The sequence below is a fragment of the Lissotriton vulgaris genome, chromosome 2_1 (assembly GCF_964263255.1).
Source record: "Lissotriton vulgaris chromosome 2_1, aLisVul1.2, whole genome shotgun sequence".
NCBI classification, from domain to species: domain Eukaryota; kingdom Metazoa; phylum Chordata; class Amphibia; order Caudata; family Salamandridae; genus Lissotriton; species Lissotriton vulgaris.
Window position 1 is genome coordinate 312168145 of NC_141687.1, and position 13632 is coordinate 312181776.

The following is a 13632-nucleotide window of genomic DNA, read 5'->3' on the forward strand; positions in this document are numbered from 1 at the left end:
TTTAGAGAGAGAACAGCTGGGCTGTGGCTCTGATTAGCAGGCACACACCCACACTAAAGCCGAAAAACCAGAAAATCACAGCAAAATGTGGGGATGACCTTAGGAAGCAGAGCCTACACTCCAACATACAGCACAAACGTGCTATAGCCAGGGTTGACAAAACGTACCCAGTAGCTCGCCATATACATGAAAAAGACAGGGGAAAAGCAAATGATTTGGTGGACTATGTCATTGACTCGGTCCTGTACAATGTGAGGGGTGGCAATAGAGAACAAAAGCTGCGCAGACTGGAGTCACGTTATATCATTATGTTGAACTGCAAAATACCTAATGGTCTTAATTTGTACAGAGAACTATACATACATTTTAACCATTTGTATGATGCAATTCCTGCTGTTACTCAGCCTAGAATAATAACTGTTCTGTGCTGCAACTGCAGAGTTCTTGATCTGAGGCTCTTATGTTTTTAATGTACACAAAAACGTAGGTATCACATTGAGCATATTTTGTGTGTTGTTTGTAGGCATTTGAGTATGCCACATTTCATTATCTATTTATCATTTCTACAAATGTTACCCTGGAGAGAGATTTGAGGAAGGGCAATTTGGGTTTATATCATTCTATTTCATATGTTATTTCAGCATGATTGAGTGACCTGGACACTTGTCTAGGACACAGTTCCAATCAGTCCCCATTAAACGATGTGCTTTTGCCTAATGGGGTTTGATGTAAAGGATGATGATAGAATGTTGTCATATAGAGCATTATGCATATACCATCTGTAACAATTGGGTCTAAGTGGACTACAGAGTTCTTATGAATTTGTTGTATGCAATCACAATATAGTTTTGAAAATAATGAAACTTTACCCAGCCTGTCCATTAAACTTTCTTGGAGTTAAACAGACACATAGTGTTTGTTGTACCTTACATGATTGAAATTCAAGGTATCATGTCTCTCACATTAGTTGTTGGCAGCTTATTACTCTTTGACACATGATATAACATAAAACGCATAAAATATACTGCCAGATGAGAAATGCCATAATGATATACCTCAAATAAAGTTATGGACTATAATGCTGCACTCTGCACTTTATTTCATTTTTTATATTTTGCATTGTATTTGTTTTTATCTCATTGTATGTTATGTACCGTCTTTATAAGCATTTTTTCAGTGTTCACACTGAGTTGTGATGACCTAAGAGGTATGTAAGGGCTGCGGGTGATATTGGACTACATTGTGCTTAGTTTTCTGTGCACATTCCAAAGTCTGTGTGCCTGCCAATATGTGTCTTGCAATGTATTGTTTGAGTAGGGTACTATGTGTCTGTGCCACCATGTACAAGGGTATCCAGGACATGATCCACAGTAATTATGTAAATGCACTGCAAGATAGTTAATTGTTCACGAGTGCCATTGGGTCCATTCGCCCCTGTCCCCTCAAGTCCCTGGCTCTTATTCATCCTGTTGTTGTTCTGTCTGGTCACGTTTATCAGTGTCCTAGCCCACAACTCCAGACACAGTCTCCTCCCTGATGACTCAGGAAACCTGCTCCTCCTACTCATCCAGCTCCTCCTGAGGCGCAGGACTCCCACCTCCAGTCTGCATTGCTGCTTTCAAGTTCTTCTTGGTCTTGCGCTTAGCATCATGCCAGTGCTTCTTGCAGTCGTCCACTGACCTCCTCCTCTCTCCGACGGCATTCACCTTGACCACAATGTCCTGCCAAATGTCTTTTTTTCTTGTCATTGTCACTGTGGAGGTGACAAACAGTTCTTGTTGGTATTCAGTCACCTCCACAATCAGGACCGGATTTTCCTGCGGGCTGAACTTGGGGTTCCTCTTCCTCTTGGCCTTCACATGGGGCTCTGGCTGGTCTTCCTGGATATTTGTGGGGTTGTTGGTGGCCTCTGCACTGGTCCCAACTTCATCCCTGGCTTCTCTGCTATTTTCCATATATTTATTTATTTTCTGCTTGGAGGGCCTTTTGTAGTGCATGTTCACGTCAGACGTGAGAAATGCAGGTCTGGTGCAAATTAGTGATCAGATTCCGTCGCTAATTGGCACATCAGCACTTTTTTTACATTAGCATCAGGCTTTTTATCGCCGTCATGCTAAATCTATTGCTGTCCATTTCCACAGGAAAGGGAAGCTATCGCCTATTAGCGACGTGTTGCTAATACGCTGCTAACACAGCGATTGAGTCTGGTGTTCGAAGGCAATAAAAAATATTGCCCTAAACACGGTTAGAGATAAATATCACCATTTATTGCTAATATCCCCCAAATGTCTTTTACTAATGTCTCTTCCTTTTTCCCCAGGCATGTGGTACGGGATGACAGTCTGCGCCTTTGTTCCCGCCTTCTTTCTCACAACTTATATTTTAAGAGCTAACTGGAAAACTGTAAAAGAGGAGGTAAACTATTGCAGTATATTTTTGTTAAATGATTGTGAATTTTAAGTTGCACCAATGAGATGTAGTGGGTCAAATAATGTGAATATTATTTAGGCCTGGGCAAAAGTTCAATTATGTTGGAGTAATCAAAGTAAAGCTCGTAATTCTGCTATGATTTTACTCCTTGATGCAGAATAACAGATAATGACATAATAATGCCTGCTCTTGTAATTAAGAATAATGTGGTGGGGGTAATCCTACAAGAGCACATTCAGTGAGTGTGAGCGGCTGCTTGTGCTTATGTTCTATTACATGTAGGGCTATTTTATGAGCACAAAATGCCGCCTTGTGTCCATTTTCGATGCAAGTAGTAACTTTACAATAGTAAATTATGCTCCACCCCTGAGGACAAGGGGTAGGGACATGAAAGTGTACAGTTTTGAGTAACTTTGCACTAGTAGATGGTGAATAGCCAAAAGTAGTAAAGTTACTTAAAAGTGCAAGAGTAAACGTACACGTTTAGATTTGCTCATGTAAATAGTCCCCTGAATGTTTGACTCTGATATCACAGTGAATATTTCCTTGATTCTACAGTCTAGGAAAAAGTTATAGTCATTCAGGAGGAAACCCTAACTTTCCAAAAGTGGATATGGTTGGCTCTGTTGATGTTATGGTCTCTCTCGTTTTCTGGTGAATCAATAAAGGCAGTAGCGATTTTGGTAAACTGCTGCCAAAATCCTACATGGGGCTATTCTCCTCCGGGCCGTCAGAGACACTTCCCAAAGTTAGATCATCATAAGTAACTTTCTAAATCCTCACTTTAGAACTCAGGTTTCTTTTTCTATCTCCTTATAATTCCTAGCCTTCTTTCTTCCTAGAACTCTAAGTTATCCTCAGCTTCAGTAATTGTGTTTAAAAAATCCTTCTTTTAGGTTTGTACATCAACCACATTATTTTGCAGCAGTTTAATTGCACTCTTAGAAAAGCTACCTAGACTTTTTCCTGTTTTGGTCATCGGTTTATTCTGATTAGTTATTTTGTCTTCGCTCACACTTAAAAGGGAATCATATGTATTAATGTTCGGATACTCTCTTCTTTACAATTGATACCAGATTCCATATTTGTTCCAGAGTCCACAAAACCTTTACTCATTAGAGTCTCAATGTTGTTCCTCTAACTTACTTGCATGCTGTTTTCTAATTCTATGGTGAGTGAAAAAACATACCTATTCGTAGGTATTGTGAAATTTAGCCTAGGGCTTCTTCAGCTATGTGCTGGCATGCACGTTTCTGCCTTAATATGTTACTTGTAATCTCAGGGAAAGTGGCCTACAATTCACTATTATTCTCAAAAAAATGTATGTTCTTTCTACTAAAGACAAACACCTTGCTTCTGTTTATCTCGGTATATTTAAGTATACCGTTTTTACTTTCTATAATTTGTTTTGAATCTCATACATTAGTGTGCAGAGAAAAGAAAAAACATCAATATTTCACAACAAAATCCCACAACATTTCATTCCAAAACATTTAATTATCCAACTAAAATCATAAATAAAGTAACCGTGCTATCAAGGACAATATCCTAAACAATACAAACCATAATTGTGAATGAGTATTGTCATCAATGACAATACTCATTCACAATTATTGTTTTTTGAGAATAAAGGTGAGGTGTAGGCCACTTGCCCTGAGATTATATTTCACAAAGGCCCTGCCTAACCTTGTCCCCATTTGGGCCTAATTCCCCTTCCTACGTTTAATATGTTACTTGGCCATTCAATTGATTTGAGATATATTCTTTTTTTATATTGAGTTTTTTTCAGATAACAGTCATCGAGATAAATATGGTAAAATACAGAATTGTTCCTTACTTTTGTATCCTAGGAACTCCATCAATTTATCTGGCTCCTCAGTCTTGGGTTCAAATGGGCCATTTTTCCTTACTTTGCATTCTTTTTTTTAGGAACCTTTAGAGCACATACCAAAGGAGGAGCCATTGTTAGCCCATCTGTTCATGGCTTCCAGTACAGTCAGTGAGTGATTTCACTTGTTCAAACCTTACACTGCATTCTAAATCCTCTGCTGAGCCGCACATGCCCAGGATTACCAACGAATCAGTCTTGAACTGCCCTTACAGTCCACTTTCATCTCCAGTTTTAGCTTTTTCTGTAATTCAGTCAGTCAGTCAAATAACTTTATTTGGTTTAAAAAACCATGACAGTAAGACATTCGTACACAATATATACAAATATTTAATGTCAAGTTAATACAATAAAATGTTATTTGACTCAAATAAACCACAATTTCTCATACAATTATTAGAATACAGAACTCCAAAATTATACAAATATTAATGGGAGACTTCAGTTTTGTTTATTATTCATACCGTTTCCTTATTATGAAAGCATTCCTGATAAAATGTATGACTACAGTGCAAATTGCTTCATGCGATAAGGATAATAAAATATTAAAACCCTCCTGGTAGTTACAAGGACAAGCTTTTTTTAAAAAAGGAATAAGGAACCGGGCCCTTGGATCCCTGTAAAGTGCACAGAATAGAATAAGGTGCAAGGTGCTTTGTTTTGTTGAATTGTCGGACGGACATGTAATTTATTTATGAGGGTACCCCAAGTCAAGATACGTGTGAGAACATGTACACACACATATAGAACCTTTGCCATTCTTTGTTCCCCCTGTATCTTGGATGCCTGAATCCCTTGCCCTCTCTCTATCTCTCTCTCTCTTTCTCTCTCTCTCTCTCTCTCTCCCACACAGAGTTTAAAGATACTCTCAAAATCAATCACTTGGTAGGGAGGGCAAAGGCTAAAATAATCTACTATATCAGTGAGGTTAATGACTTCAGATGGTAGTGCAGAAGGTTGTGAGAACAGAGAGAATGCTTGAACTTTTACTGACTTTAAAAGAAACATTGATTCACTGGTAAATACAGTTTTAAACAAAGTCTTCTGATATATGAAGACAACCAACAGAAATGCATGTAAATAAAACAGGCCGAAATAGCGAAAAAGTATTTTGTAAATACATGTATTTATTACCTTGTCCACAAGTTAAGCGCTATGTTTATGGACTACCTTTCCCAGCAAGCACTAGTTTTTATCATATACTCACCTGAGTTTAATGAACTGAAACATGACGTGGGTATATAAAGGCAGTCCTTTGTAAAGACACTTTCTTTCAGTCCTGCTGCCCTTGACCAAGGAAATACAGGAATCCGAAATGCGTTGGGCAATTTTTGATGATGAAATGCAGCATGCTGGCTTCGTTTTGCCTCACATATGGTTTTTCCTGATGCGAGTGCGCTTAACTTGTGGACAAGGTGGAACTGATGTATTTATTACCTCATGTAACATTAATTTCTTATCAAATAAAGATATCTGGTGCTCATGCTGTGAATAAGAAAGAGGTGCAGACAGCATGCTAGATGAAACAGAACTATGTGCATCACTACTAAAAAAGCATGAAACCTATCCATACAAACATTGTACTGTCAAAGGATTCTATAAAAGTCTGTGTCAACGGTGTTTCGACTTCTATGACTGTGAGGTCCCTGATTAGAAATACACATTTTACATGATGCAATAAAAAAATGTAATTGCAAAACAATTTGTTTTTCGTTATTTGGACCTGCTGTTTTATGTGTAAAAGATTTTTTCAGGTGGTTGTCTTCATATGTTAGAAGACTTTTTTAAATTTCATTTACCAGTGAACCGTCGTTTCTTTTAAATACTGTATTACCCCAGGTTCTCCAAATTAATGGGTCACCCTTGTTTGAAAATATATGTTAAGTGCAGGTGATTTTACTGAGTCATTGTGGTAAATGCTATATTGCCATAAGCATTCATACCCCTGACAAAGGCTTGTGGTTGGAGTTCTTTCAGTCTAACCCTCCCTTTTCCCATTGAACCGGCGCTACACTCTTCAGCAAATGTCGTCACTTAGCCTTGGCTAGTTTTCCAATTTTCTGAAGGTCAATATACATTTTCTCTCATTGTGCTTTACATGGTGGGGAGGACACTGCTTCATGTCAATTTAGTTGAAGAAGGATTACATTGGGTTTGCAGATAGTCCTTCTTTTGTGCCACCAGCATTAAACTCACCGATGCTACAGATATTCTTCTCTGGTGCTGGGCCATAATAGAACTGGGTGTGGTCATGATGAGCTCAGCTCATCATGAGCACACAAGCACCGTGCCTCATTACGAGCTGAGATCATCATGAGCATCGAAGGGGTTAAGGGCTTCCTGGAAAGCTCATCTCTCCTGTCTCACATATTCCACATTGCCTTCTAGGCCTCAGAGCTAATGCACTTATCCACAGTGCCTGATAGACTGCTTGTGCTAACACTGACCAAAGGAAGATAGAGTCAGGGGTGGGTGGAGTTCAGAATTCTGTAGAGTTGGACAAAAAAAAAAACTCTGTGAAATTTCATTGAGTTCCGTTCACTCGTAGTGATCTCACTTCTTGTGAAGCTGCTGGGAGACAAAGTCTTGGGGACTGGTCTTCTAGTAGTTTATGAGAATACACTACTGTTTAAGACTTATTTTAAATGTACAAAGCTATACACCTGAAAAATCTTCAAAACTGCCAATGCGAAGAAACAATCTTGTGCTGTTGCTGCACCAAAACTATGGAACTCTCCAACTGACACCGCGCCCATGCAGTGACTCCTTCTCCCACACCCTCACTCTTGCACCACCAGTATGTCTCCCTTACCCCTCATCCTTCTGGGAGCAGAGCCCACTCTTGATACTATCATCTTGAATAGCTCCAACGTATTAACTGCCGGCGGCGAGCACGAGGGCGGCAACAGTGACTGTCACACTCCAACATGGCGCTACACTGCTGCCTACCATTTTTCACAGCCAGAGGCCAATAAATATCAAACAAGCTAGGAAAGGAAAACACTCCAGGAAGCAATCATTAAAGATCTCCCCCAATAAAAATAATCCACAGCTACTGCAATACTCACCACAGACGTGGGGCACAGTCACAAGAGAAGGGGAGACACTGTTCCTTGGTGTTAAAGCAACTTCAAGAGTGGGGGTGCAGGGGTGGAAGGGACAGTAGTGCAGCTTAGATGCCATGGCCCCTAGTCAAATGAAGTAAAAAGGCCCCTTTCAAGGCTGCTCACTTCGGTGAGCACCAATAATATACACATGACTGAAAGCAAACTCAGCAGAGCAGTGAGCACACTTTCAAACAGCGTCCTTGGTGCCAGCGGCCATGCATGCACTGAAACTCCTTTGGATCAGATCACTGGACCTCTATTAGCAGGAAGCAGGTAGATGGACAAAAAGCACTAGAGTGCTGACTTCACTTTTGCATGCAAAAATGGGGAACATCCATTACGACGCAGTGTTTACACCGCACTACCATTACAACGCTGGTTTTACAACGCAAGTCGTTATCGCGACTTGCGCTGGAGGGTGCTCTAGGCTAAGGAATAGTAGATTTACTATTCCAACACCTTCCCTACTGTACGTAGGCTGGTGTTGGAATAGTAAATCTTACTATTCCTAAGTCCAGCACCCTACAGCGCCAGTCGTGGTAACGACTTGCGTTGTAAATCCAGCGTTGTAATGGAAGTGCGGTGTAAACACTGCGTTGTATTGACATACACCTGCAAATATTGGCATGAATTCATGAACAGTGTTAGATTTTGGGTAATGTAATGTAATGTAAAAATTACTTTTAAAGCGCAGCTAACACCTGGCGGTTTCTTGGCGCTCGAGCAACAGGGGGAAGACATTCCGCAGGGCGAAAAGCGTTAGTGATAGGCATTACAGAACAAGTGAGTTTTAAGAAGGGACCTAAAACGTGCGTAAGGAGAGGCAGATCTAATGCTCAAAGGGAGTGAACTCCAAAAGAAAGGCGCAAGAAATGAAAATCTCAGTCCTCCATATTTCTTGCGTTTAAAAACCGGGACCTTAAGTAGGGCCAGGTAGGAGGAACGAAGATTACGAGAAGGGACATAAGCGTGTAGTAGTGAGGAAATAAAAGATGAACTCGCACCGGTGAGGGACTTGAAAATAGTACAACCTAGCTTGAATTTGCACCGCTCAGACACTGGAAGCCAGTGGAGGGACTTTAACAAAGGACTGACATGTTGGTGCCTTGGTTGATGATGAATGAGACGTGCAGCCTTGTTCTGCACGAGCTGCAGCCTCTTCAGTAGATAGGCCGGGATACCTGCATAAAGGGAATTGGCATAGTCAATCCTCGAGATGACTAAGGCTAACAGGACTAGGGTAAGGGCCTCAGTGGTCAGAAAACGAGCGATCTTCTGGACTTTTTGCAGCTGGAAGAAGCTGGACGAGACTACAGCATTGATCTGGGGCTTCTTTGTGAGATCATTACTAATGATAACCCCCAGACTTTTTGCTGCGTCGACTGGACTAGGAGGAAGACCTAAACTCGCAGGCCAGAAAGTAGGTTTCCATGGGTTGGCAGCTCCCCCGACAAGAACCAGTTCTGTCTTGTCGGGGTTGAGCTTGAGGTGGTTAACCCCCATCCAGTCACTGATGTGACAGAGGGTAGACTGGAAATTAAGAATGGACTCAGCCGAGCCATCAATGTTAAAGATCAACTGGATGTCATCCGGGTAGTTAAACGCGGTGACATGATTACCTCGCAAGGACCGGATAAGGGGGGTCAGATATAAATTAAAAAGAAGAGGGGATAAGGAGGAACCCTGCGGGATGCCACATGTTAGAACGACCCTGTCATAAACTGACAGAGCCGGACCGCCTGGTGGCGATTGATCAGAAAGGAGCGAACCCAGTCCAGGGCGGTGCCCCGGATGCCAGCCTCCCTGACGCGGTCGACCAAAATATCATGGTCGACCGTGTCAAAGGCGGCCGACAGATCCAGGAGCACCAAAACCTGGTTACCAACTAGCTCAGATGTCACTGGAAACTTTCTTGACTGAATAGGAAGTGATCAGCTTCCCTGGTATAGACAAGAAGGGTTTCAGTTTTCCAACAACCGCATAAACATGACAACTTTGCTCCTTAGAATAAGCTTGAGAGCTGAAAGCAGGACCCTGGTCAGAATGGAACATGGCAATTGCGTATGTGCCGATAAAGACTCGCAGATCTCTTATAACCGTTCTGACGTCAGCCGAGCGCTGGGGCCACATTTTTTAAGTGGATTTAGCCTTAATGATATACAATGGGACGCGTTTTTCTTGTTTGATTGCGCCGATAGATCGCTGTATGCTTTCTATTAGGGTTCCAGACACTACACTGGCCGGTTCTCCACTGCGATCTCTGTTGCAGTCTTCACAATTGTTTGCAAAATCATGAATTCCTTCACTCATTTCCGGCCACCTGTACTCTGATTGCAATTCTCTCAGAGAGTCCCTGATTTTTTGGTGTCTCAGACCCAACCCCATATGTGCTTCCTGTAATAGGAATCCTCTCCTGTTCATGTTTGGAATTACTCTATCCCCCACTCCAGGGATTCGAGCAAAAGGAACGGAGTTTGCATCAATTACGTATGCATAATTGAGTGGATAGTTCACGGGTAGTGCTGCACAGTCGCCTTTTACGGACGTTTTGACTGCCAGCATGATTTCCCCGTCTATGTATTTTTCTGAATGCTTTTTTGTGGCTACGGAAGCCGGTTTAGTTGCTTCCGCTGTGGCTGTATTAGCCAATGAATTCCCTGCAACGTGAACGCCATCACGTTGATGACTCAAAGTGTGTATCACGTGAGTCTTTTGTAGTTCTTTCTGTAAAAGAGCTACTTGTTTCCAAAGCATTTTATGCTTTATTGTGGCACCTGTGTCATCTTTGTAATCATTTTGAATCCAGCTCTGTAACTTGTTATTGTAAGAGTTGACGCAAAAATGCGAATCGCACACGATTAGTGTCGGGAATTCACGTTCTGCATTTTCAAGCGCCATCTTTAAATATCTGATTTCAGCTCTCTGAGCCGAACAGTTTCTAACTGATTCAGTTTTTGTTATTTTCGGTCTGAATTTACCGCACAGCCAACAACCTTTAACAATTTCGCAGGCTGCATCGTAGGATTTGTTCTCTACGTTAAAATGCTGTACAAATCTATCTGTATAGATTATATAGGCCTACTGTGGGAGAGGCAGAAGTTCGATTGGCAGAGGATATTCTTCTTCATAAGTCAAATCATTCAGTTTTTCGAATTGCGGGGCGAAAAAGTATTTCACATCTTCCACTCCAAGAGAATTTACACACTGTATCCCTTTCTTTCCAGTCACACTGTAGGCAGGTTTACTGGGCTGAATAGCGCCACGAAGGCGGATTCCGCTGTGAGGATATTAATCCTTTTGCCATGTGCTAGTTCTCATTCATTTGCTTTCACAGTATTTTCTGTAAGACTGAATGTTTTTTCTGCTTGTGTGTACAAGTGTGATTTGTAAGCTATTGGTACCTTTTCTCCCTCATTAAAGGTTAGGTACGTGAATCCGCATCTTCCTGGGATGATTCGGATTACAAGATTGCGTGTGTTGTCACGTGTATCTAATTTTGTTTTTGCTAACATGTCTGTTTGCAGTGACCTCAAAATTTCTGTGTGTTTTTGAGTCCAAGTGATTGGTTTAAAATCAGGTTTAATTAGTTCATAGAGAGGTTTAACCCTCTCCGCATAATTTAGAATGTAAGTTCTTCCGAAATTCAGGAAACCTAGAATCGATTGTAAATTCTTCAGCGTTTTTGGAGCTTGGAGTACAGCGCACTTCTCTAAGAAGTTGTTCGCTAGGCTTTTTCCTTCACTTGATAACTCGTATCCTAAAAATAATACTGTCAGATGGGCAATTCGGGACTTTTTAAAGTTGAATTTGTAACCCTCTGCTGCGAACCCAAGTATAATGGTGTTCAATGGTGTTCACTCTTTTCAAGTGAGTCTCCAAGTCGTCGTCTGTTAGATAGATGTCATCGACATAAGATAATGCCTCATCATCATATATTTGTAGTAACTCTGTTACTCTGGCTGAGAATAGTCCTGGGCTGTTCTTGAATCCCTGTGGGAGCCTACAGAAATTTTTCTGAGACCCCATTACTGAGAAAGCGGTCAAGAATCTGCTTTCTGGTTCAATATTTTGACAACAGAAACCATTTGATATGTCTAATGTCGTTTTATATTTTTTCCTAACTATGTTATTCATTAGTGCAGCACTATGCGAATTTTGTACTGCAAATGTTTTGCAACATGCATTAAGGTGTCTGTAATCCAAAACTAAACGATATGAATTGTCTGGCTTGGAGACAGGAAACAAAGGATTGTTCATTTGAGAGGTGCATGTTTCAATCACCCCTTGGTATTCAAGTTGATCTAAAATCTCCCTGACTTGTTTTTTAGCTTCTTGCTTAATGGGATACTGACTTTGTGCAGTTGGTTGACTTTTTAACTGGATTTTGTGAGGAGGAGAGTCCTCATCCCATCCTACATGATTTTTATATAATGCTGGTGCCTGGGCTACTGCCCATTTCCTTGCACATGTATATTTTTTGTGAATCGGAATGTGATTCGAGAAGGCAGGCATAATCATTTCTTCGCCACGAGGGCACTCCCTGACAAACTCTGGGGGCCAATCCCTTTCAGCTAACAGAATGTCATAGCCTTTTGAGAGTTTATCCCAAAATAGACCCCTTATTTTCCTAGTCTTATCACCCTCTATACGCAATGTTATTTCGTATATCTTATGGGGCTCGCTAACTCTGGTGTTGGCAGTTTCTACTTGAATGTATTCATTCGTGTCCACTGTCTCCAGATGACTCATCAGGATCTTGCGAGCTATGGTGATTTCTGCTGCACTGTCTAGCATTGTCTGTGCCCACTCCCCGTTTTTCAACTGTGTCCTCAGTATTCTCGGCATGTTCGATTACTCTAATACTGGCTACCTTCTTTTTTGGAAATTGTAACTTTTTACTTTGAGCAGGTTCCTTGTCTTTGGACTTGGTGTGCTCTCCTGGGTCTGACCGTCCTCTTCTTTCCGATTTCTGCGAAAAAGATCGAGAGGGACGTGTATCAGTACTTTGATATCTTATTTATTTATTTTTATTTATTTATAGAGTTTTGTATAGCGCGGACAAGACCCGTGGGTATCAGAGCGCTTAACAAGGAAAGAATAACATGTAGACATTATAGTCGCAGTAAGTAATAAAAACATAGTTATGAGGTAGAAGGTAATATACTGTATAGACATGATTAGATATATACTTCCTAATGTCTGTGCAATTAGCATTAGGTGACGAACAAGGCTTAGCTTGTGTCATGGTAATAATCCAAGCTCGGAGAGGTAGGGTTATAAGGTATTTCAGTGCATATCAAGGATAATATGGATAAATAAATATGGTGAGGTAGCGGTTATATAGATTATGTCTGTGAGATAGAGTTATAAGTTCACAGGTATATGAGGTAGCAGTAACGTGTCAAGCCTCGGCTTGACCATGAAAAACAGTCAGTTGTCAGTAATCGATCTTCCAATTTTTATGAAGAGGACAACCCTCTGGTAGCGTAAATGATCATCCCAGTAATCCATCGGATTCTCTATGTAGGGTATTTACTCATCAAGTGAGTCTTCAGTTCCCGTTTGAATGTTACTGTATTTTGAATTTTCCTGATGTTTGGAGGGAGTGAGTTCCAGATTCTGGGGGCAGCTCCGGAGAATGCTCTGTTGTAGGTCTTTATCTTGTGGAAAAAGGCTGGTCGCAATAATAACTCTTTTGCGCTTCTAGTTGGTCTGTTACCTCCTGATAGCTTAAGTTTCTTGGCTAGGTATCTAGGCATGTTGTAGTGAACCGCTTTATGTGTAATACAGGCCATCTTCATTTGAATTCTGGCCTCGTAAGGTAGCCAGTTTAGTGCTTTCAGGTGAGGAGATATGTGATCGAATTTCTTCGTTCCGGTGATGAGTCTAGCCGCAGCGTTGAGGCAGGCTTTTAGTGGAGCTGTGGAGGTTTTCGGTAGGCCAGCTAATGTGGTGCAGCCGTATTCGATCCTCGAGATAACTAGTGATTGGATAGCCAGTTTTAGATCCATCGCTGAGATAAAGGGTTTCAGTTTTCTTAAGTAATTCAAGTGGAAGCGGGCGCTCTTGGCCATTGAATTAATATGTTCTTTCATGTCGAGGTTTTCATCTAGCGTGATTCCTAGTGATTTAGCTGAGTTAACTAGGGTCGGGGTGCAATTTAGCGCCGTCACCAGTTTAGTCCATTCCTTAACTTCAGATTGGCTC

General features: G+C 41.2%; 1 protein-coding gene across 1 annotated transcript in view; it reads left to right on the top strand.

The window, feature by feature from the left end:
• LOC147730244 (multidrug and toxin extrusion protein 2-like) overlaps positions 1 to 13632 on the top strand; it is a 1772530-nt gene that overhangs the window by 1648221 nt on the left and 110677 nt on the right. Inside the window, exon 15 of the mRNA XM_086958534.1 lies at positions 2321 to 2415. Within this exon, the coding sequence (XP_086814660.1) occupies positions 2321 to 2415 (95 nt within the window). The remainder of the gene's footprint in view (positions 1 to 2320; positions 2416 to 13632) is intronic.